A 26,707-nucleotide genomic window follows, 5' to 3' on the forward strand; every position below is an offset into this window, starting at 1 on the left:
TTGTTTTCTTTCATTTTGTTGCAACTCAAACAACAGATTAAATGATGTTGCTTAGCATTTTTACAATTTACAAAAACTAGTCGAATGATTAATGTTACTTCTTACAATAGACAAATAGTTGTTCATTTGCGTTCTAGAGATAACCTATAAAATTGAAACTCGTATAATGCGAGAATAATATATATCCTCATTTTAAATGTTCTGAGGATGAAGCACGGATTTTATAATCTTTTGCATACAATGCCTATAGTGGACTTATATTTTTTTTCAGAGCTCCTTAATTTTCTAAATATTTACAGTTTATTTACTTTTATTTGATAAAGGTGATATGTCGTATGTTAGGATTCGAAGGTCCTGCAGTTGCTATAAAGGAAGCCTATTATGGACCTGGGGAAGGGCAAATTTGGTTGGACGAATTGCATTGTGGAGGAACTGAAAGAAGCGTTGAGGAATGTACGCGACGAGGATGGGGTGACCATAATTGCAAACACGACGAGGATGCCTCAGTACGATGCTCCAATATGAGACAGTCGGCACAAGTAAGTACGTATATTAGAATGGAACTTATTATACACTAGATCTATTATTTACAAATAGTGCTCCTTGAGAAATGCGCTCGTTGAATTCAATTTACGCACATTTTAATCGGCACGTTTTGACTTTTAACGATTCACAGAACGTAAGCTTCTATTAATCACAAAATGCATGACCACGCGTCAAACGAACAAACAAATGAACAATTCATTAAAATATTATTGTGAGTAATTTTGAAATATCGTTAATAAACGTATAATATTAATGCAATCAAGAAACAAAAGAAAAATTCACTTATCACTCTTGGTTTAGATATAGGACTACATGTCTTATTGTGTCATTTTTATAAATTGAGTAGAATATATTTTTATCCATTAACGTGAGTATAACCAAACTTACTATCATATAATATTACACAGAAATGATAGTTAAATATTTGAAGTCTCACACGAATTTGTGATCTGCGTATACAAAATTCAATGTATTTGTAAATTATACAATCTGTTTTCTTTCTATTTTAATTTATGGTCCCATTATTATGCACCGAGGTTAAGTTAGACCGTGATGAAAATGCGGTGGGAAGGAGGGAGAGAAAACCAAAAAATGCACACAGTGTTTGTCCAGCTAGCTCAAAGCGAGCAAGCTGAGATCGAACAGAGTCCCCACCTACCAGAGGTGGAAAGAATAATTAGTGTACCTGAGACATCAATTTCGTATAGACATCAATTTCGTATCAATTTAGTATCTTTCGATATTAACGGAGCAAGAGTTTTTGTAAAAACGGATTGCGCCAATAGATGCTGTACGGGAACAACGTACATTAATCGGTTTTCTCTATGATAAGGCTTCAATTTAATGTTATGTTCTTTTGAGTGTTACAATTATAAATAACATACACTTGATTTTTGGTTACTCATTTTTATTTTGCTCTTTAATGAAGATTACAGATATTAATCGCCGTCCTCCTCCTGAACCTGTGACAGTATTTCAGAATGAATTACTGAGAGGTTCATGTGGAGCAAGATTTATAGATGATCAACCGTATGAGCTAATTTTCAAGAAGCCTAAAGTGTATGGAAGTAAAGAAGCAAGAAAAGGAGCTCATCCCTGGCAGGTAAGAGTTTGTTCTATTGTCATAGGTACATACTTTGCATATATGCTTAAAGATTCGCTACAGTTCTCAACATTCCTAGGAAAGTAATTACATTTTACGCTCAAAACATATTTTGCTAGTATTGAAACTCAATTATATTTTCTCTATCATCTTTTAGTCGGCACTTTTTGATTTCAAAATTTGATTTCTAATGACTCACAGAACATAATATACATTCACAGTAAATTATAGCTCTGGGAATTAGCTACTAAATAATATTGGTAACTTAATTGGCGTATTCAGTGCACAAGGGAATCAAGTTCACTTTAGGTAATTTTGAACTTCGTCTTTAAGATGTATCTCTAAAGCACCTTTAAGAGCTTAAAAGATGGATGTTATACAGATATTGTAAATAATTCTTATAACGTAAAAAAGATATTAACATTTCCATGTACTTAAGCGTATCGTGCAAACATTTTTTTTTTTTTTTTTGTCATAACCCTAGGTAGTTAAACTTAATTCCTTTATACTCTGAATGGCCAAATTGTCTTTTCTCTAGATTCATAAAGAAATTACAGCTCTTAGAATTAGTAAATAATATTGGTAACTCAATTGTCTTTTTCTCTAGATTCACGTAGAAAATTGAAGCTCTTGGACATGAGTAACATAATTATCTTTTCTCTAGATTCAGATAGAAAATTACGGTTCTTGAATTGGTTAATAAATAATATTGCAAACTGAATTGTCTTTTATCTAGATTCACGTAGAAAACTGATGGTTTTGGAAATGGGTAACCTAATTATCTTTTCTATATATTCACATAGAAAACTACAATTCTGCGTCCTCTTTAGATTCATACAGCTCTTGGAATTCGTTAATAAATAATATTGTAAGTTCAATTATCTTTTCTCTAGATTCACGTAGAAAAGTACAGCTCGTGGAATAATTTAATAAATAATATTGCTAACACAATTGTCTTTTCTTTAGATTCGCGTAGAAAATATGGCTCGTGGAATACGTTAATAAATAATATTGCTAACTCAATTGTTTTTTATATATATCTATATTCACGTATGGTCTTGGTCTTGGAATTGGGTAACCTAATTGTCTTTTCTCTATATTCACGTAGAAAACTGCAGCTTTTGGAATTGGTTAATATATACTGCTGGTAGCTCAATTGTCTTTTCTCTAGATTCACATAAAATTACAACCTCTAGAATTGGTTAAATAATACCGCTGGTAGCTCAATTGTCTTTTCTCTAGATTCACATAGAAAACTGTAGCTCTTGCATTTGGTTAATAAAGAATATTGGTAATTCAGTCATCTTTTCTCTAGATTCATGCAGAAAAGTACAGCTCTTGAAGTACATTAATAAATAATACTGTTAAATCATTTTTTCTCCATTTACTTAGAAAACTACAAGTTTAATTGTTCTCTAGATTGGTTAGTAGATAATATTGGTAGTTGAATTGTCTTTTCTCAGATCCGCATAAAACTGCACCGTTTAGAATTGGTTAATAAATACTGCTGATAGTTCAATTGCCTTTTCTCTAGATTCACCATAGAAAACTACAGCTCTTGCAACTTGTTAATAAATAATATTGGTAGCTCAATTAATTTGTCTCTAGAATCACGTAGAAAAGTACAGCTCTTGGAGTAGGTTAATAAATAATATTGTTAAATCAATTGTCTTTTTTTCTCTAGAATCACGTAGAAAACTGATTGCCTTGGCAATGCGTAACCTAATTGTCTTATCTCTAGATTGACGTAGAAAACTGTAGCTTTTTGGAATTGGTTAATAAATAATGCTGACAACTCGATTGTCTTTCCTCCAGATTTATATATATATATATATATATATATATATATATATATGTATATATTGCAATGAAATGATTTAAACAGAAGTCTCATTCCACTTCAGAGAAGTAACATGTATCACTGACTGAAATATCACATAGTAAATAATGTTATACCAGTAGTTAATTTAAAACATGGTCAGAATTAAATTTATGTTGAAAATGAACGAAATTATAAAAGTATGTGGCATTAGTCACCGTGTCATAAAATATTATTATACTTTTGCAGAACAATACCATAATATTGTCTTTCAATTTCTGAGAAAGTATCATAGTTTTACTGCAAATTACTCTGCGTCTTATAACCGATTATTATGAAATAAATATGTGATAATACACATGGCGGGATAATTTTAAACTTAGAACGATACATATTAACAGAATATTTCCTTTATGTATGATTATATTTAGATTTTCGCATAAGAAATAATGTCCGTGTTTTATCGAACTTCCTAAATTTTGGGAAGGGGAAATCTAAAGCTCTATGGGGAGACGATAACATCTTACATTTGTTACAGTTAAGGGAAATACAGGATATACTATTCAACCTGCATGTGAGAGCTAAACACTTTGCGAAAACGTTTCGTGATACCTGAGCCCAAAGGCACCCATGTTGTGGTTTCCAAGGGAGGGCAAGTATTAGCGACGTTTCAAAAATAGTTTAACTTTTTGCTGCAACTAACGTAAAAATTCTATTAGATTTTCGATATTCTGAAGTACAATTTCCTCTAGAGGGGCAAGCATCCCACCTTGCCCTCCCTGATGGGCGCCCTTGCCTGAGCTCATTGGTGCTGAGGTAACAAGTGGAGAACCCATAGCTGAGAAGTAGCTATTACTGAACTAAGTAATTCATGATGTGGAAGATGTACAATGGAGGAAGTTCCCAGAAAAGGTGGACTCTGAACGTACCCAACACTGAATCAAAATCTTAAGATATAAAGAGCAGATATCAGACAGTCCTAATAAGGGTAGATTCATAGGTGGCAGGTAAGAACGAGAAAAACATTCGAATCATAATATTGTATGGGATATAGAAGAACTTGGTGGGTGATAAAAGTCTAGCATATAAATGTTAGATGGAATAAATTAATGAAATGAGTTAAATAAAGCGCTTGACGTTTTATGCGAATAAGGTCTAGACCACCTTGAGAACACAGAAAAGAAGTGTGCGTTTAAAATGGAAAAAAGATGCCCTTCCAGATAGTCCATAAAAATAAAGATTTTTTAGCATAAATTTCAGAGAAAGGATAAAGTCTAGGGTAACATTTTAGTTTTGGCGCATGCAGGCTAATGAACTTAATTTTATGTACAAGGTGTAGTAACCGAAAACTTCGACAAAAAAGTTTTTTTCTTATTTGTTAAGCAATGAGTGCTCAAATATGATCAAATGTGGTAGTCGAGATTGACTGAAAGGTGATACCAAGGACAGTATTTGAGGTAATAATAGAAATAAGAGGTGTATAATGGCTAGTCTAAGGTAAAGTGAAGCTATGAAAGGTAAGAAATCTAGTCTTACGTAAATTATAAAACAAGCCAGAACAACGGTGCAGTGTGTCTAAGTATTGTGACATGAGACTGGTCTACGAAGATAATCCTAAGATATGCGAAAGTGTTAAGAGAACAAAAGAAGTGCGGAGGTAAAGGAGACAAGGTTGTTACAAAATTTAGATGACACAAAAGTGGATCAAGAGCAATAGCAAAGAGATTGATAGAAAGGGCACAGTGTACACTTCTGGCGCAATCTTGTATGAGTAGAGGAATAACTGGCGATAAATGTCTGTTAATTTGAAGGTGCAAAAAGAGTAGTCAAGGATGTGCACATACCCGTCGGGCGTGAAAATAAGCAAAAATGTCACAGAGAGAGCGTAGGTTAAAGTGAATGTTACGTGTCGTATGAATTGCAGTCTGGTATGGGCTTATGTCTTATTAATAAGGCATTTAATCGTCGTGTTATTATTTTGGTAAATAATTTAACATCTACATACCTGTAGAAACGAAATAGGTTGAAAGCCTCGAAAAGACTTGTCTCCGTGTAGTTTTTGGTAAAAGAATCACAATGGGAATATTATGGAGATAATCTTCACCACTCAAAAATTCATTAAAAAGATAAGTCAAAACAAGTCCCAAATGCTGTCAATAGCGTCAGTAGAACCAATACGAAAACCCTTCGATTCTAGGTAAGCCTGACTGTTTAGCTGTACAAAATACTTAAAAAATTTCGTCTGCAATAACTAGTTGTATAAACTGCTTCGTCTTGTCTGCAATGAGGGGATGAAGAATGGCATTCAAAAAGGGTGTTGCAAATAAGGGATCCGTCGATTGAGACTGTGTAAACAACATGTAATACCTTTCAAAAGACAGCAAAGTTTGTTCAGTACCCTGAAGTGAACTACCCTCTTCTGATCGTAAAGTAGGAAAAATTTGGCTGTACAGTGGTGTAATAATCTTGCTACATAAAAATATCGAAATTGTCTCCCTTGGAAAACGATTATACTAGTCTTCATCGACGTAAGATTGAAAGTATAGGAAACTTAAATATATTTTAAATGCTGTATAATAGTATGGATATGCTGGACGTTAGAAACAAAGTGAAACCTACCACAATTGTACAGAAACTCATAGAAGGGCAAGGAATCCTGTAGAGCGATACGGGCTTGCCATTGAAAAAGGGACTAATTTCGGTTTAATGTAAACCTCCTTCATTGACCAATATTAAGGTCGTATTGATGCATGCGGGCCCAATAAAGCCATTTTTGACAAAATATTTTTTATATTACCGAAGATAAAAGTAAATTATTTAATTTCCAGTAGCACCGTCCCCACGTATGAGGCATAGAGATGCCGTGTAAGACAGCGTGGTCTGAAAAATGTAACATTTGTATGTACTTCGACTATATCTTGTTTTATATCGTCTAAACAAAATATGGTGTCTATACGGGACTTAGTCGTTGCTATAATATGGGTGATGACATGGAGAGAACGGAAATAGAGAAGAAAGTCTTCCACTAAATGGAAAGATTTAAACAATTCTAAGAAAAAAATGACACGGCGGCATAGGTATGATACTGACCCTTCGGTGATGTACTTATGAAATTGAATATGTAGGAGAACAGGTAAAACTATTCCATAAAAATTTTCACGTGCCTTTACATTTAAATAAGTAGAAGAACAATATATATTGACTAAACAGGTGTCTCTTATGTAGCATCTATCTGTCCCTTTTTATCAGAAGCAATACGATGAATCAGAAACTCCTTTCAATAATAAAGCGACACCTGTCTGGACGCCCAAATTATCAATGGCCCAGTAGTCATGAATAAACTAAAAGTTGGAAACAGGACTTTCTGCATACAAACTGCAACCTACCAGTAGTGAATTGTAATAAGAGTAGCTTATTCTGAACGGACTGAATCTGATGTAACTTTACAGTTAAGACCCGAAAAACATATATACATGGTTTTGCAAAAAGGTACAATAATAAACTATAATAGCAAAATAACGAAAAACAAGAAAACAACGCGTACTTACATTACCCTGTCGTAAATGAAATGCACAAAGCGCGTGAATAGAAAAGAAATTGGAGCAGTCCTTCACACTAGGCACAAGGTGTAAACCAAAAATACAACATAGAATAAATAAACAAACCCGAAAAAGTCATTAGATATATCACGCGTTGAGAGAATGCACAAACAACATTTTAATAAAAATTTGTAGGAAATACAAAGACGTCTATACACCAACTTGGACTTAAGCCAATTTTGAATCAAATGTTGATTTTTCAGACGGAGCACTTGCTAATTCATACTTCGAACATTGAATATAAAATTGGATTATACTTTCTTTAGATTACGAAAGGTCACGTGTCCCCATGGATGTTTTGCCACCTTCCTTCGTTTAGTGGAAGGAGTGGGAGTAGCCTTCATTTCCAGATGATCATTCAGGTGTTCAATAGGAGAAATAGACTCACTGTCATTCTGACCTTGAGTAGAAGAAATGGCATGATGATCATCAACTACAGCTTGAAGTTGGAACGACTGCACTACCTCTTCCTTTCTGTGATCATTATTAAGCTGCATAGGTATAGAACACTTCTCAGTTTCAACACAATTCTCTGGGTAGCCCTACATGACTAGTACTCAGAAGGGTTGCTAACGACTCCTCTGGTGAGACTGGTATTGCTAATGACCAAAAAGCCTTAAGATCTTGCAGGGAGTGGATAATAGCGTTCGCCACCTCCGATGACTGAAAAGATGGAAACAGTTGACATATATCATTCTTAAGAGTACGTTGTACATTGGCCAATACAGACAGTTTTCCTAACTCCGTCATATGAGTTTGTAACTGAACTTGAGAGATTCAAGAAGATATTGTTGAATGGGAATGTTTTAAAGGGCACTAGATTAATGTATGGTTGTCACTGGAGCACAGAAAACATGTATATTTTTATTTTGATAGGTAACAATTTTGTCACCGGCAACAATCAGTTTAGGCGGGATATGTTTTGCAGTTGAGCGAGTCGAACATCACTATCGATACCAGAGGGGAAGGGTGGACTCAAATACTGCTTTTCAATTTTATAAGCCTAGCCATAATGGTTTAACTGTTCTTTCAACAAGCACGTACATGGGAACTTCCAAAGGAAAGTCATATACACGCACTGTTCGTATATTATCAGAAGTAGACATGACATGATGCGTACTACACTCATGGTACTATTGTAGTGTTTAAATTCCACAGCGGACGCGAGAGTATTATGGAATTCCTCAAGTTCCTGAATAGATCGAAACTTTAAGCATACGATGTAGTTTTGGAGTTCAGTTATAAGGCACTTATATGGTCAAAGATTCTACGAAAGGTTGTGGTCATCCATTGATACTTTCGGGTCGGGTTAGAGTGGCAATTTCTATTCGTTTATCAAATTCCAAATTGATTTGGCACTCTTTTGTAACAGCCACAATCCAAATTTCACTGAATTACCACTAAATTAACACAACACTTAAGGGGAATATTGTTGAAAGTGTCAAAACAGTCAGAATGAACCAAGAACACTTCATCAATTTAGTATACTATAGAACAAAAACAGTCCCACAACCATGGTAGAATCGAAAGAGCGAAACTAACATAGCCTTACCAGTCTGGGAAGGTTTATGTTCATTCACTTTTGTGCCGAGAACGATGGAGCGCAATATCACAGAAAAACTTGATTGGCTGAATTGAAATTTAGCGTTCCATTCATCAGCAAGGTCAGGGACGTAGACCCTAATTAGTCTAATTTTAGAATGATTTTAGAAATGTTTAATATAATTTATCCTCATATTAAATTTTAACTCTGGAAAGTATTGAATTTTCTCCGAAATGAATTATTATGTACGTGACTGATCGAGGCTGTATGAGACGTGGACCTAAATCTTAACATGGGATCACAGAAAAAGATCTCGGATAATTCTTATAAATTTTTGCACAAATTAAACTTTCGGCATCGGAAGATTCATATCTCTTCGTTCTTGCGCTAAAGGATGGAAGGTTCGAAGGTGGAGCAAAATATTACCCGCTGTAACATATTGGGATGTTAGCAAGTTTGTAGTAACAATAAACTGGGAGCACATTATTGCTACAATATATTGACAGAACAATAATCTTGTCGGCTCTTCTTGTTGAAATAACCCCCAAAAAGTTGTTTTTCCCTTAAAAAGAAGCCGCTCCTCTCCTTCTGAATTCATGACCCACACAAGAACTTCAATATTATTGTATTAATTATATTTTCATAACCTAAACACTCATAATCGTTTAGCCAATGATATTCAACAATATAACGATGCAGTAAATTTTAATATTACACATTTTTAAAACATCATTTAAACTTTTAAAAGCGAGCAGACCAGTTCTTCTGGGGAATGCATTGTACAAGAGCTTAATAAAATTTCTTATGTGGGAGATTTCAGTTCATATAGGTTTTCCACTAATACCAACACAAGCGAACTTAAGTGATCATGTGTAAACAGTTGTCTTCATTTCGTTCAAATTTGTGTCATAATTGGAAATAACCTTTTAACTTTGCAATTATCAATGATAGATACACTTAATATGGTAGCTAGACGTCTTAGGATATAAAAAACGCGTTTACTACGCAAGAAATCACTCAAGTCCATAGTCTTTTTAGCATACTACCTTAAAATGACATAAACACTTATTTCACATATACACTCTTCATAGCTAAAGGGAAAAAGTCGTACACCCAGCCACAAAAGCATCTCCCCCCCACCTAAGTGCTCTAATTCCATTATTTGGGGTCCAGGTTTTTTGCAGTTGTGAGAACGCCTAGACAGATGAAACCCAACTTACACGTAACTTTTCTCGGCACTGACAGCAGTTGGTAGCACTGAGTCAAGTCTGTATGGAAGTATAATTGTGAGTAGATGACGCAAGAAATATTTCTCCATTCTGAGATCAATCTCTCTGGTTCAAAGTGTGTTGTCCAACGAACATTATATGTTAATCTCAATATTGCTGTATATGTAATGTATTTTTTCATTATATACTGTATATTCAAAGAAATAAAAACACTGATCACTATGAATCAGAAAATGCTTGAAAGTAGCTGAAAATATCAAATCTAGAACAACTGCTGGAAATAACTTTGTAAATGATTACCTCCATTGAGAGACCTTCTCCAATTCTCCTCATTCCAACATCTTTTTCTTTCTGGAGAAGAGAAGATCTTGCTTGTCACATTGAGTATGCATTGAAATTGAAATTGAAACAGAAACACTTGAAAAAGTTTCAGTCTGGCCGGAATTCGAACCCGTATCCACCAAATATACGCTATCCGCTCACCTACCGCGCCATTTAAACTTCCACCCAAACTAATACCTAGTTAAAGTCGTTTCATGGAAAAATATAAACAAGATACTCAAATATAACAAAAACAAAAGATATAAATAAAAATATAAATAAGAAAATACAAGCAACTTGTGTCAGTGTCATAATAACTTACTCGAGATTTATTTGTTTAACTCAAAAATATATTATATAGACGTTCCACAATGAGGAAAATATTACGAAATGTTCTTCAAGTTGAGCCAACGTCATCGGCAGAGCCGTAACTTGTGGGGGGTAACTTCCCCCAGAGAAGCTCCCCGCCGTTCGAGGGGGCCCATTTTGAGACAAAATGTTCTCACTTCATATACGATAAGAACATGAAATTAGAAATGAAGCATCAAACAGGTTCACTACATTACATAAACAGAACAGCACACAAAAGATAAATAAAACAAAAATGGGTCGTGGGCCCATTTCAGAAAAACATGTCTACTGTTAGGGGCACTAGAAATAATATATATTCGTATATTATTGTCAGATTTGTCAATATTGTCCTCTTACTTAATTTATCGTGTATGGAACGGGTTCAGAGGCATAACAAACGATCCCGCAGACTTCCGGGGACCCCTAGAGAGTAAGAGAAGGGTGGAAAGAGGGGGCCGAAGAATTAGGAAATCGACTTTTTCTAGGGGGCGCAAATACGTGTATTAATTCTTTCGCCCTCCCCAGAAAAATCTAGGTTGGCGCTGCCACGACGGGATTCGAACCCGTGTCTCTGCCATACGACTTTCATAATTTGCCAATCTAACACATATTCCTCATACAAAGATAAAACAATAAACTAGTAAGTACGGAAGATAAAAATAGAACTTTCTTTTTCTACACGTGTTGATGCAATTCAAAGAATGCGAAAATAATGTCTACCGCAGGCACGTAGCCAAGGGGTGGGTCCAGGGTCCGTACCCCCCTTCTAGAAGAGAAATGAAAAAAACAGTAAGAAAAGATGAAGCAAGAAGAAATGAGAAAAAGAAGAACCAGTGCTACAAATATAAAGCTACAGCAAACGTTTGGTTACTCTTTCTTATGAGGAGCTTTGTGTGAAGGAAACAGGGGGGAGTCAAGTTAAAAATGGTTATTATTGTAACGTAGCATTCTGAATTGAATCTAGATCCATGCTAATCCTATGGCCTACAAATGACGATCAGATAGAGTCTTAGGTAGAACTTAAGAAATACCAATAATCCCCAATAATATGAGCCTGGCAACATAGGTTCCAGTGACACTTGTTAAAGAAATTTTCAATTTCCCGACAACACTAATCAATTTCGCGACAGGATGTTTCCACTGTCAAAACAGATCTCGTTGCTATCCTTAACAGCATTAAAGGAAAACAAGAAAAAGAAGAAGAAAAGACAAGAAGAACCGAGTTCGAAAGATCTCGGAAGACTATATCTTTTTCAGTTTTTTTTATATCCTTCTACTCAAGATTTCTTCCTAGTTTGTTACTGAAATAGTTACTAACATATCCTTATTTTATTGTCCTAACAAAACAATATGGGTGCCTTGTCAGTAAAATAGTTTAGATTGATCGAGCCTTTTGTAGGTAACCACATTATTTCATGTCACGCCCCCTCATTACAAAATCCTGGATACACGAACAAAAATATTTTACTAGTAAAATAGTTTAGAATGACCTAGCGCCTGGTGTGATAACATCAATATTTCATCACGGATCCCCGCTATTACGAAATCCTGGCTACGTATCTGTCTGCCGGTTTGTATTTTCGCGGATTCCAAGAATTTCAGATATCCTCCGATCTTATTGGCCTATACAGATAGGACATGAAGAGTCATGACCTACATATAGCGGAAATTAAGGCCAACTGCTGTCAGACTTTGGCAACGCCCTAGTAATGAAAATAGTTTTTGGCGTGGGTTCGAACCCTGCCCACGTATTTTTAAATTTTGATAACACTTTTTTCATTAAAATAAGCTTGCAATTTTACTATACGGATTCATAGTAAAAGTAATAATAATAATAATAATAATAATAATAATAATAATAATAATAATAATAATAATAGTGACATTAATTGTAGTAGTTGTTGTTGTAGGAACGGGTTAGAAGCCCGGCAGGGGTTGGTTAGGTTCTGTTCTTTTGATCACATTTTTCTGCACATTTTACATGACCAACTTCAAACAGCTGGCTAGGGCAGCGCGCGAATACTGAAGCTCTTGGGATCGGCATAAATGCTGCCGGCTTTTCCTCTTTGGAAATTAGAAGTTACGATGAGGAAGATTAGTAGTAATGTAAATCGAAAGCAGTTTGAAACGATGAGGTAGTCTCAACTTGAAGAACGTTTCGTGATATTTTGCTCATTGACGAAGGTCTATATAACTTGTTTTTGAGTTAAAGAAGGAAATCTCGAGTAAGTCATTATGACACTCATAAGGAACGTCTTCGTATTATAGTATCTGTATAGTCTTACATGCAACGATTTTAATTAGCTAAAAGTTTAGATAAAAGGTTAAGTGACGCGGTATTTGAATGGATAGAGTATCGAACTTCTGTTCGGTGGACCAGGGTTCGAATCCCGCTCAGGTTGAAACTTTTTCAAATGTTTCAATTTCAGACTCACTCTCGCCAAGTGAACTTTGTGGTGGACAAACACCGTGTGCGTGGGTTTTCTCGGGGTTCTCCCGTTTCCTCCCACTTTCTTCATTCCACCATTTCATTCATTACTCATTATCACCGTCTCCTTTAGCCTAACCGGCATAACCGCGGGACGTAAAACTCAAAATTTCATTTCATTTTTTTTTTCAATTTCAGACTCAGTAAGACAAGAAAGATCTCTTCTCCAGAAAGAAAATGATGTTGGAATGAGGAGAATTGGAGAAGGTCTCTCAATAGAGGCAATCATTTACTAACTTATTTCCAGCAGTTGTTCTAGATTTCATATTTTCAGCTACTTTCAAGCATTTCCTGATAAATGCATGATCAGTACTTATATTTCTGTAAACACAGTATATAAAGAAATAATACATTACATACACAGCAATATTGAGATTAATATATGGTGTTCCTTGGAAAACACGATCCGAACCATACAGATTCATCTTAGCATGGAGAACTGTTTCGTTAGTCACCTGTTTTACAATTTTACCTGAATAAACACCTGGATCAGGTCTACCAACTGCTGTTAGTGACGCGAAAAGTTATGTGTAAGTTGGGTTGCATCTGTCTAGGCGTTTTCACAACTGCAAATTACCTGGACCCCAAGTAGTGGAATTAGAGCGCTTAGGGGGGAGATACTTTTGTGGCTGGGTGTACAAACAGTTTAGTTATTGTACGACATTATCTGTAGGCATGTTAGTATAGTTGAACACTTGGGAAGACAACGACATTTTGGCAATCGGAATCTCCAGATTTTCTATCAAAATTTTCTAACAATGATTTCACATATGGCCTATTACTACCTTCAACATTCGCGGAGGGAGGGGGAATTCTACAATTTTGGAGATTAAATTTTCACCCCGTAACATATCTGGACAAATCACTGAATAACTATGCTTTATGGTAATTTGGGCGTCTCTAGAATGTTCCCAGCTTGAGTAGTATATTATACGTATAGTCCCAACACAATGACTTCAAGCTTGACTAAATTATGACTGTCGCTGTTATTATAATTTCTTATAATGAATCCTCCGATGTAACCTGGCCAACCAAACCGTTGCAGTGTAGTCTACCCTACATGGCCTCTTCACTTGCTGCTTATAGTGGAAGTAATAAAGTAATTACATATGTTTCCCAGTTGCAAAAAATTTTGGTACGCTGCATAATAATTTTCTTGCAGGCAAGTGTACGTGTAAGAGGAAGTCCAAGGTCTGTTCACTGGTGCGGAGCTGTTGTAATAACGCCCATTCACGTACTTACAGCTGCACACTGCCTAAGAGAATTTAGCAAGAGCAAGTATGTTATACGTGTTGGAGACTTCGATACTGAGGTAAGTAATTTATTTGTTTTTATCTAAAGTATTTTGTAACCACAATATAAGCAATAAAATATTATAATGCAACTTAATTAAGTACTGTAAAATAAAAATAAAAATAAAAACAGGAGATCTTAGAACCTGAACGTACCTTGTACACGAACACAAAACAGCTGCCATTCAAACATATTCCATGGCAGTTTCAAGAGTGGTCGTGCTTTTCATTGCCCTATCGGCGATTCCGTCTCAAAGAACTTTTTCTATGATATGTGGAAATTTCATTCTAAACATTTTACTTATGATGTCATTCGAAATATGGCCCCATTCTGTTTTTACATAACAAGAACAATATTTCCGCTATACCTGAGCAAAGCAAGTAAATTCTCCGTTTGTTTTTCTATCTCTGATCGTTAATTCGCGAGTCCAGTTTCCTGGTTTCCTGCAGATCTAATCTTGGAGACACGCACAAACTTTCTTCAACTCACTACACTGCTAAGAATTTGGCGTGTGAGACCCGGGTTCGATTCCCGGTGGGGGCTCATGTGGTTTGGATCCTACGTTAAAGTGTAAGTCAACGTCTCATATAACCTCTCTAATTAACAGGATGCATAAATCCAAACAAACCAAAAAATTGTTAACAACACTACAGGTTGGACCAAGAAATCAGATTTTTCCTAAGAGAAACAGTATATGCAGTTCTAAGAATTAGAATTAAAGTGTTATTAAGGATTTCTCCGGGCAAACTGTGCTATTATTGATTCTCATACTACTCCTATCACCTTCCCAATGTGAAATTGATAGGGAAGTTCGCCATGGATGATGGCGTTGTTAATGTTTATCTACAAGAGATAGTTGCATAGGAAAGACGTTGTTTCGGTAGGAGGTAGAAGGATTAGAATATTAAGGAGTCTATCGAGGAGTCTTAAAAGGAAAATATGATATTGAGGAAAAGCTACGAAGAATATGGGAGAGAAATACTTGCATTTGAAAAAAAAAGCAATGTTCATTGGAATAATATTATGTGTATCAAATACAGAGGTAGAAGAGAATAAAAGAGAATATGTAGCTGATTTCCGATACCTTATTATTATTATTATTATTATAATAATAATAATAATAATAATAATAATAATAATAATAATAATAATAATAATAATAATAATAATAATAATAATAATAATAATAATAATAATAATGAAGATATGAAGTGCGAACGTAAAATAAAGACAAAGATAGGAATGACGAAAGAAGCATTTAGGAAGAAGAAAAATTCAATATATTTTGTGGGTTTTTGAACAAAGAGCTAAGAAAAAGACTGATTAAATATTTCATCTGGAATATTGTTGTAACGAAGTGAAATATCAACACTACGCAAAATTTTAAAAGATTCGAAACAAGGATGTGGAGAATAATGAAAGAAGTTAGTTGGGTCCAATGCAAAACTAATAAGGAAGTGGTAGGAAGAACAGAACAATATTGAATGTAATTGAGAAGAGGAAAGGAAAGAAATTAAGGCATTGTTTGAGAAAGAAGGAATGATAGAAGATACAGCGAAAGTAACGAATTTCCCAATTGCAAAAAAATCATTCTTCATTGATTCTTAAGTTAATTTTCATTAAAGTTGTTTTACGAAAATTTCATTGTCTGAACCCTAAATGTGATGACCCCTAACAGGAAAACCAAAAGCCTTCATACCATAAAATTTCACAAGCTTGTATAGCAGGTCAAAACTTACCACAATGATAAATTTGATTCACATCGAATATGTTCGATTGACTTTTTTCTTCTTCGAAAATTTGATCTGAGATTTGATGGTCCATAACTGGGAAACTAAAAGGCTGCTTACCATATTTTACAAGATGGTATAGGAGTGAAGGTTTTCTATCATACTGAATTTGATCCGTATCGAATGAGTTTGGTTGAATTAATTATTTTTTTTTCGAAAATATGACCCCAAATTTGATATTACATAACTGAGAAACCAAAAGTCTGCATACCATATTTCACAAACTTGTACAGCAGATAAAACTACCACCATGCCAAGTTTGATCCAGATTGGATGAGTTCTGCTGAATTAACACGATATCAGGATGTATTACCTAGGTATTTCTAATGTCCAACCGTGATAACGGAGAAACCTAGAGAGAGAGAAAAGAAAAACTTTCACGAAGCTGCTATAACGAGGGGTACTTCCTTGCATGTATTTAACAGATACAACAACAGTGTTGCCAACCCGATATAAAGTTATATTTTTCAAATGGCACTACCTCAGATTATAACATTTCAAATCAACATGTCCAACGAAAACTTAAAATACCACATTTATTATAGAATCACAAACATCCAAAGTTTGGAAGCCTCTATCACACTTACATCACAACGGAGATGGGCAGCATAATGCACATCGGAAGCATCTTAGCGTTGGATACCATGTTCATAGTATGACTTGTTTCGAATAAATAGGAACGAAGTTGCAAAGGTTTGAAAATTTGATTACTTTTAAAAGGTTTTATTTCGAAAACTTACCTAGATAAGTATCATATCTACATACGTTTATAATTTTTAATTGGCAAACAAATCATTTTGACATTTACAGCACTTTGATATCTCAAACCGTTCTTGAGATATGATGAACATTAATGAAGTTCGCAACGCTGCTGAAAATGGCGTATTTGTGTAAAACATTTAAAATGATTGTTGTCTTCCTTCTCCTTTATAGCATTACAGCAATAGCTTATAGTGGCTGTACTTAGGGCAAGTTCTCGCAATCAGGGCCGCCCACAGGGGGGATGTATGGCGCAAGCTGCGCCATTGAGAAAAATTTTGGGGGGGACTTTACTCTACTTTCGAACTAGCAATTTTACTGTCGGAATAGCATTAAAACACGATTTTGAGAAGCTAATTTTCAAAAATTTTCCGGGGTGAACCCCCGTACCCCCTGCTTTGATACTCGATGAATGAAGTACCGTGCAAGTAGCCGTAGCCTATGAAAGGAAAGGTTGGTTCGTTTTAAGAGAGAAGGGCCGCCCACAGGAGGGATGAATGGCGCAAGTTGTGCCATCGAGAAAAAAATTGGGGGGAATAAAAAAATTGGGGAAGAATTTTACTCTAATGTCGAATAAGTAATTTTGCTGTCGTCAGAATAACATTGGAACACGATGCGATTTTTTTTAAATCTCGAGAATGAATCCCCCTACCCCCTGCTTAGAAACTCTATGAATGAAGTACCGCGCAAGTTTGTTGAATATGTCTGGTTTTCCATACCTAACAATATTATGCCAGATACTTCTGTCATTACCAGCAACGAGTTGCTCAGCAGAGAGGATTATGAGTAAAGTAAAGATTGTAAAAAATAGACTAAGCAGCAGCATGGGAGATGTATGGCTCTCCGACATGCTTGTCCTTTCTTCCGAAAAAGACATTTTAGAATGCATTCCCAACAGCGATATTATAGACAAATTTGCTTTGCCGAGTGAGCAAAGAAAAAAAATATTACTCTATAAAGGACATCAAGGGTAGGTTAATGTCACCACCACGACCTGTAATAATTTAATCCAACAAAATCATTCCTGTAATAAAAAAAAAAGTATGATCGGCCTTAAAAAGAAGTGAAATCACAAAAATGAGCGCCAAGTTCTGGTGAACAACAGTTACAAACACTCAAGGAATCACTTTCAAATTTAGATTTGAAACTTGCCTATGTTGTCTGTTGAAAATTATAAAGTAGTTTGACATAATTGTGAGCTAGTGGTAACCATACAGACAACAGTCAAGTTTCAAATCTAAATTTGAAGTGAGCCAGTGAGTGTTTGTAACTGTTGTCCACCAGAACTTGGCGCCTATTTTTGTGATTTCAATTCTTTTTAAGGCCACTCGTACTTGGCTCTTTTACAGGAATGTTTTTTGTTGGATATCACTTCTTTTTGTAGGCTAATTTCGAGGATAACACTTTCTTTTGGTATCAAACTCAATAACTTGTAACTTGCGTCTTACTTTTTTTTTCATGTACAAGGGAATTATATCAATATTTTGTAAAGAAAAAAATAATACTACTAATTGTAAAAAAAGAATACCTGTGCCATACACAGTGTGTACAAGTTTTTATACCCTTCAATATCCTTATAGAACATATTTAGTATTGTACACTACCAAGACTACTAATAAAAGTAATGCCATTTTTATAATTACTACTGATCCTACTACTACTACAAGCATTCTATACTACTACTACAGGAAATAAAAACAACAACAAAAATAACAATTACTAGTACTATAAAAACTACTGCTACACTGGGCAATTGTTTTTAGAGGACTTGAGTTTTGAGGAGGGAAGAGATTATTAGTTTTGGGGGGGAGTGCGCCATCAGCTTTGGGGGGGGATGGGCACCCCTGCTCGCAATTACATGATTTTAAGAAGTGTTGCAAACCTCAGCAGTGCTTTTCATATCTACGGAACGATTTGAGATATAGAAGTACTGTAAAGGGCAAAATGGTTTGCTTGGCAATTGCAAACCACACAGTTAACCAAATATGATGCTTATCTAAGCATATTTTTGAGATAAAAATTTTCAAAAAAAATTAAATTTTCAAGCCCTTGTAACTTCCTTCCTATTAACTCGAAGCAAGTTATACCACGGCCATGATATCCAACGCCAATGTACTTTAGATGTGCATTATCCTGTTCATCTCCGTTGGGCCGTATATGTGATAGAGGCTTCCAAACTTTGAATATTTGTGATACTATAACATCCTTAGTTTGCAACACTGAATAATAAATGTGGTATTTTAAGTTTTCGTTTGACATGTTGATTCGAAATATGTAATAATCTGACGAAATGCCATTTGAAAAAAAAAACTTTATATTGGATTGGCAACATTGTTTGTTGGGTGTTTCTGTTTAGTACGTGCAAAGATGTCCCCTCTTTATAGCTGCTTCGTGCAAAGTTTTGCTTTTCTCTCTCTTTTGGATTCTCCGTTACCACTGTTGGACATTATAAATGATGCATCCTGATGTCGTGTTAATTCAACAGAACTCATTAAATCTGGATCAAACTTGGCATGGTAATCCAAGCTATGAATATATGTATATTGTTGCGTCAAACGAAAAGCTTAGCTGAGAAGCGTATAATAATTAACCAGCCAAAGATAACAGCATATCTATGATGACGAGATTAACATATTTCATAGCTGTTTAACAAAATTTGGTTAAACAGCTTTAAATATAGAACAGAGTATAGCCTATTTGCGTTAAAACAATAATGTTGTCCTTGCGTCATGAAATACCTAGTAATATTAGGCCTAATATTAAATATCCTATAATACAATTGGAAATGTAGTTTATAGTTTTACTTCCCAGATTTATTTGACATGTAGACTTAAGGAGACTGTTGATTAATGATAGAGGATGACGCTGAAATAACTAGTGAAATGATAATGTGGGAGGAAACGGGAGAACTCCGAGAAAACCCAAGGACACGATGTTGTTCACAGAAACTCGTACAGCCTGAGATGGAACTAGGGACCTCTCGCTCAGAGGTGAGAACACTACCAATAAGCCACGATGCTTCTATTAAATATTGTATCATTTGTATAAAATAAACAGAAAGTTGCGAAAAATGAGCCAATAGTAAGCCTTTTAATTTTTCCTTATCAGATGGATCTATTGTACAAGTAGATTGAATTAAGGTTTGGTTTTAATTTCATACAGAAAGAACTTGGATCGTACGCATGCGTGCAAAGTTACAATGAATCCTAGGTAACAGCAATTCTCTTTTGCATTACCATCTTTACCTCTTTAAACAGGCTTATGTAGATATCGCCTACGTCATTCCATTCATTCATTCCCATCTTCCATATTTGTTTCCATAATGACTTCAGAAGTTGAAATAGTGGTACGGTGAGAATAATACGAAGGCAAAACTACTATTGCAGTTTCCACTGAAAAGCAAATTAGTCATCGTGTACTAAGTGTGAGGACTGACAGACCTCTAACTGTGTATTTTTCTTACACAATAAAGTGTTCCTATGGAAGTACGTGCATACAACCAATCAAATTCTATGACCAATTCCACAATCCCAAAGGAAAATATTGTTCCTTTTGTTGTCGTTTTCTTCTCTCGGAGTCAGAACATCCCGTTTATAGGCGATCAATGCCTGCCTTTTGCTAGTAGGAATGACCTGAATTTACTTCTTTTTATGGTCATTGTGTTGTGTATTGTTAACGGAGCAGCATAAACGAATCGTTCCAGGTATTACGAAAATCCCATTTTTCCTCTTTTAATAATAGACTGAACAATGGCGTTGTCAATTTTCAGATGACATTTATATATTGCTGATCATTGCATGTTATATTTCTTAGAAGGCAATTCATATTTTTCAACCCATTTATCGTTTGTATTCGAAAAGAAAACACAAATCGAACACTTTAAATATTCATTTATGCCTACATCATACTCCGCAATTCCTATATCCTATATCATAATTACTACTACGCAAACAGGGATTGTTATAGACTCATATTTAGGGCAGTATAAGACCAACACCCTTGCACACGGGATCGAAACGATTGAAGATTAGTATTTATTTCTAATGCAATTTTATGATTTATATACAAAAAATTTCATCAAAATGTAATTCACCTCACAAAGAACAAGCAAATCATCTATCTATTAAAATGCTACAATAGCAACAAGAGCGCCTGAGCTCCAACCCATAGCTTTGGATTTCAAACCTTTGATTTACAGTTATTTGTGATTTCACGTTTAATAAAGACAAATATTTTAAAGTATTTGTACTTTAAATAAATTATTTAAATAGACCCGTTTTTCATAAAGGTATCTTTTTAAAATTATTGTTAAAAGCCTTTGTATTTTAATGTCTTTTCCGAAATCAATGCAAATGATTGTGCTACTATTTTGGAGTTCTTTTAAACTATACGTTTGTGGACGTTTATATGTTTCTGGCCAATCCTTTCGACAATGATATCTCGCAAACTACAGGCTCTAGAAAGATGACGTTTTCACTGATCAATTGCAAATTTTATGTAGATTGTCTAGTTCTAATTTAGTATTTAAAAATCATGGCCATTATTTCTTTATTACATTTTTACGGGTACACTGGAAGTGTTGAAAATAGAAGAAAAAACTAAAACATCATATCCTCGCATTATACATTCCGAACCCACATAATTGTATACGGGAGTTGCATACCTCTCAGGCGTTTGTTTCATCGCCACATGATAATGAAAATCGAAGGATAACCATAAGGAAGAAAGAAAATACTGATCATACATTAATTAAAAACTCCAACCGGAAGTAAGCTCAAATCTTGCAAACGGTAACAGATATTGAAAAAGTAATCGAAAAAAATCTCCCCTTTATGGTATCTCTTGCCAATTTTTATCAAGACGTCTTTCACTTGTGTTTGTGAAGAGACATGTACAGATGTAAGGAATAATAAGGAGATTCATGCTCATATGTGACTGATGCGCTGTATAGATAGCGCAGGTTCAGCTAGTCTACTCCTATATATTAAAATGCTAAGTTTATATGTTTGTCTCCAATCCTTTCGAGAATGAGATCTCGAAAACCGTAAGTGCTAGAAACGCGCCGTTTTCGCTTGTCGTTTTCAAATTTTGTGCAGATTGTCCAGTTCTCATTGAAATTTTCAAAAATAATATCGTTATTGTTCTATTCAACTTTTAGGGGCCGTTGTGAGCCCATAAGATTAACATTGTTGCAGGCCGAAACTACGGTGTTAGACAATCAATAGAGAAGTTACGTATGGCGGGTTGACGGGTTATTGCAGGCACTTTGGTTAAATCTGAATGGCAAAACTTACTGCATGCTGGCAACTTGAAAGGCTTTTAGAGACACAATGAGGCGTACTTGAACGGATATGGATTTATTAGAAAAAAATTTGCTACAAACAAAAATCTACAAATTTGCTACAAACTCACTCCAATATACAGGGTGCGGAAAAAGTCCCGGAACGGTCTAATGTTTAGCGAAGTATAAAGATCAGCAAAACAAAAATAACAGGTGTTAAATAGTCTTGAAAAAGCAATTCAATGATACTAAACACAACCCCTATCCCCACCCCTTTTGGGGGTAAGTGGGTAACTTTAAAATTTTAAATGGAAATCCAATTTTTATTGCACATTTCGATTCTTCAGAAAAAGGGACAGTGATTTGACCCAAAATTGAAAACAGTGCCTTCACGGATCGCACTTGAATCGACACACACACACAAAAGGAACGCAAAACTCATTGTATGAAAATAATGTATCTCGGTATCGTACTCTGTGATCATGCGGTTAGCGTACTGTACTATGAAACCAGAGGTCCTGAGTTCGATTCCCGCGCAGTGTAACATTTTTATGTGATTTTTTACACCCGAATTTTAACTTCGATAAAAAAATAATGTATTTGTCCATATTTGCAAGAAAATACAAATGGCGACAAAAATGGTTTATTTTTGTTGTAAGTAACTCTACTTCATAAAGCTAGTTTGCAAAACAATAATCGAAATTTGTATTTATGTAACTTCAAAAAAGTATTAATTGAAGGTAAAACATATGGAATTTATTTGGGGAAATAAAACCAAGAAGATTGCCTTGAACGCGGATCGAACTTACAATCTCTGACTCCCGAAGCCAGTACGCTAACCGTACGGCCACAGAGCATGGGACTGACAGTTCGCATTTTCATAACGTTTTGCTGCACCACCTTTTATTGTGTGTCTATTCAAGCGCCATCTGCGAAGACACTGTTTTCAATTTTGGGTCAAATTACTGTCACTTTTTCTGGAGAGTCCAAATATGCAATAAGAAATAAGTGTTCCCATTTAAAATTTTAAAGTAACTCCCCGTACCCCCGAAGGAGGTGGGGATAGGAGGTTGCGTTTGGTATCGTTGGATAGATTTTTAAAACCAATTTAACACGTGTTATTTTTGTTTTGCTGATCTTTATACTTCGCGAGATATTGGACCGTTCCGGGACATTTCCGCACCCTGTATATACATAGCAATTGACTTCCTTTGTGAGTCTCCTATCCTTTACTTGTGTGAGTAAGGAGACATGCACAGTGGGAAGGAGATTAATGGTAATAACAGAACGATCCGCTGAGTAGACAGCGCAGGTTCAGCTAGTCCATATATTAAAATGCTAGATTTATGTTTCTGGCCAATTCTTTTCTACAATGAGATTTCAGAAACCACAAGCTCTAGAAACGTACTGTTTTCACTGGTCTATTTCAAATTGTGTGTACACCTGCCAGTTCTCATTCAAATTTGCAAAAACCATGTCGTTATTGTTCTATTCAACATTTTGGGGTCCGTTTTAAGCCCGTAAGATTAATATTGTCGCTAGGCCGAAGCAAAGGTTCATATCCTTGTGCTAGGCAACCTGTAGAGGAGTTACGTATAGCGGGTTAACGGACATTGTAGGCGCTTTGCTTAAATCTGAATTGCAAACGCAAAACCTATTGCATGCTAGCAACTTGAAAGGCCTCAAGAGCCGCAATGAGGCGTACTCGGACGATATGGATTTATAAGGGGAAAAGACTCCATTTGACATAATCTGTAATTTCACCAAGTTTGCCACAAACTCAACCCAACACCTATATATTAAAAGATACGTTTATATTTTTTCTCACTTAAGTTGTCTTGTCCTTTACTTTGTGTGTAATGGAAAATAGACAGATATAATGAGGCAGTGGGAAGGAGAACCATGGTCAGAATGTTGGGCTGAGTAGACAGCGCAGGTTCAGCTAGTTGTAATTAAAACTATAATTACTTACAATTATTTATGGAAAACTATACGGGTAAACTATACTGGTAGAAGTATTCATCGTCCGATTCTAAAGAAATTCGCATCACGATCCACGAATTGCCTGATATCTTAGTTTCTAAGTAACCTCGTAGATGGCAGGCTAATCATAGCGTATGTAGATGCTAGAAAGTTTGAAAGGTTTCAGCTGCTCTTCCCGCTGAAACTGTGGAGACTGGGGCGCCGCCAGTCAAGGAAGTTGAATACTACAAACTACTAAAAGCAGTAACGAATCAAATCATTCAGAGCGCGTGAGTCTGGTAGAATTAGCCAATGATACACTTAGCTACTGCCAGTAGCAGACGATGCAGTTAGTTACAATTCTAGCCGGTAGTGTCGCAGAGTCACTTTTGTTGCATTGTGGAAACGATTTGAATTTCCATTAGGAATATAGGAAGTGGATCATCAGGGTAATCAGTGAGTTTGAAGATAGTCGGATAACGCAAACAATGTAGCTGTATGTGGATCCTAGCCTGGATTTTTTTAAATGCTAGAACGACGCCAGGCCTATTGTGCAACTGACTTCAAAGAGAACCTACAGTACTTCTGTGAGAGGACAGGTAGTTATTCTGCAGAATTGTAAGCCCAGACGTGTCCAGGCTGCCCTAGCTGACTCGAAGATGACTGTCAATGCAATCGAATGCACCCAGATCTCTCGTGTGAGTGTTTACGAATACTAAACAATCAATTTTTGGTGGTACGTCTGCTTTTCCGCATTTCTTTCGTGTTATTACACACTGACTCCTGATCTTCACCGAGAACGCCTGCTGTTTGTGGTGGACAACATTATATCCGTGGGTTTTTCCGGAGTACTTCCGTTTCCTTCCACTTTTTCATTCCACCAATTATTCCACCATCATTCAGTTGTCTTAATAATCGTCTCCCTTAGCTTAAAAGGCATAATCGTTGAACGTTAAACTTGAAGATTTCAATTTATTTCATTTTCGAGAACGTCTCCGGCAGTCTTGGGAGAGTCTGCAGTGATGAGACGAATAGAAAGAAGTGGTATTCAACGATGACAGTCTTTTCTGCCATTGTCACAATGACGGCCGTGTGTGTGTGTGTGTGTCCGTAGATATGCAAATGAGCGGAAAATCAGGCACGTATTTGTACTCACCATACAGGACCTAAACCTGACATTCCTACAGGACCTAAACTTGACACGCTTCCAGCTCTATTGTGAGTTTGTGGTGATATAACACTGTCTGTCATTGGTTATGAGTCTAGAAATCAACCAAGCGTGACCGCTGATACACGTTGCTGTTGGAAGTAATAATGGCCGCTGTGCGGGACATTGAAAGTATATCCAGTCTGGGAAATTCGCCTGTTAAACCACGAAAGAGAAAACGAAACGAAGACAAATGGAAAGATAATGAACATAAGCGTAAGAGGAAAGCAGGAAAGAGTTACGTTGGACGCACAGGTAAGGAAGTACCGGTTAAAATGCGAAGTGATTTGAGGTGTTGTAAAACTGAGTGGTGTAGATATATGAAGGATATCGATTCTGAAACCAAAGATAATATTTTCATTTCCTTTTACAACATGCAAGATTTCAACAGATAAAATGCCTATCTGGTTGGGCTAAATAGGAGGTCAGAATGTGAATGTGTGTACATTAAAGACAGGAAAAATGTGAATGTCTCCACGCGCGCCAATAGTTTTCATTACGTTCTTTGTCCGTCATCAGGAATGGAAGTTAATGTATGCAAGCAACCATTCTGCAAAACCCCATGGTATCACTGAACGCAGACTGCGTACCGCCCGTGGTGAATGGAAAACACATGAAGAGTACGGGGGAATAACGATGAAAGTCCATTTTTAACGATTTGTATTTTATGGACGCCAACGATAGAGGTCAGCATGAGCTTTCTGGACATATATTCATTTTCCACAGAAACGCTTTTAGTCCCATGTAAAACGAGTTTTTAAAAACCTTGAAAGAGGGAAGAAAGATGAATGTCACAGCATACGCTGAATAAACGATGGAAGTCCAATTTCCTGCTGAACAAGTCTTTGTATTGTTACACTTTCGATCGAATGATAAGATTGTTTCGCAACGCTTTTAGCTGTCAGTAGAAATACGCCTTTACATAGAGCATTCGTGTTGCTGAGAAATGCGTTAATAATAACACGGTTTTGGAGTTAACATGGATGTTAACTCGTGCCCAGGTGCAAATTAACGTGGGAAGAAAAGAAGAGGACATGGACGTGTGTCGGACGCTTCCAAAAAATTACGCCAACAAACGCATGAAACAGGGGCAGACTGTAAGTGTAGAAGAGTCAAGTGTTTTGAAAGTGTACACGGAAGTGGCAGGGATAATATCATCAGTCATTTCAATTCTTTGCCTGATCGAGATGCTCAACAGCTCCATTTAAGCGGTTTAATTGAAGTTAATCTAGTGAATAGGAGGCGCCCGCGAAAAAAATCAAAATGAGGCTCACCTTCGTGATAATGCGTACAAGGCCAAAGTGAGGGTTAAAAGAAATGATGTGATGGACGAAATACCGGATTGCTACAAAGCATTTTTGGCCCTTCATGGCATATCAGCGAGAACTTTACAGACTATTTAAGAGCAGTTGAAAGA

The 26,707-nt window shown here is 35.8% G+C and overlaps 1 protein-coding gene and 1 long non-coding RNA gene across 2 annotated transcripts in view; one reads left to right on the plus strand and one right to left on the minus strand.

Annotated features, from left to right (window-relative positions):
* The window catches only part of teq (Tequila), a 409,295-nt gene that overhangs the window by 338,437 nt on the left and 44,151 nt on the right, over window positions 1–26,707 (plus strand). The window contains exons 15-17 of the mRNA XM_081772160.1: window positions 324–539; window positions 1,475–1,648; window positions 14,161–14,310. Coding sequence (XP_081628286.1) covers window positions 324–539; window positions 1,475–1,648; window positions 14,161–14,310 — 540 coding nt within the window. The remainder of the gene's footprint in view (window positions 1–323; window positions 540–1,474; window positions 1,649–14,160; window positions 14,311–26,707) is intronic.
* Window positions 1–26,707, minus strand: part of LOC145695200 (uncharacterized) — a 63,577-nt gene that overhangs the window by 2,546 nt on the left and 34,324 nt on the right. The gene's annotated exons all lie outside the window — the stretch shown is intronic.

The sequence above is a fragment of the Thermobia domestica genome, chromosome 1 (genome assembly GCF_964235325.1).
Source record: "Thermobia domestica chromosome 1, izTheDome1.hap1.1, whole genome shotgun sequence".
Classification (NCBI taxonomy): domain Eukaryota; kingdom Metazoa; phylum Arthropoda; class Insecta; order Zygentoma; family Lepismatidae; genus Thermobia; species Thermobia domestica.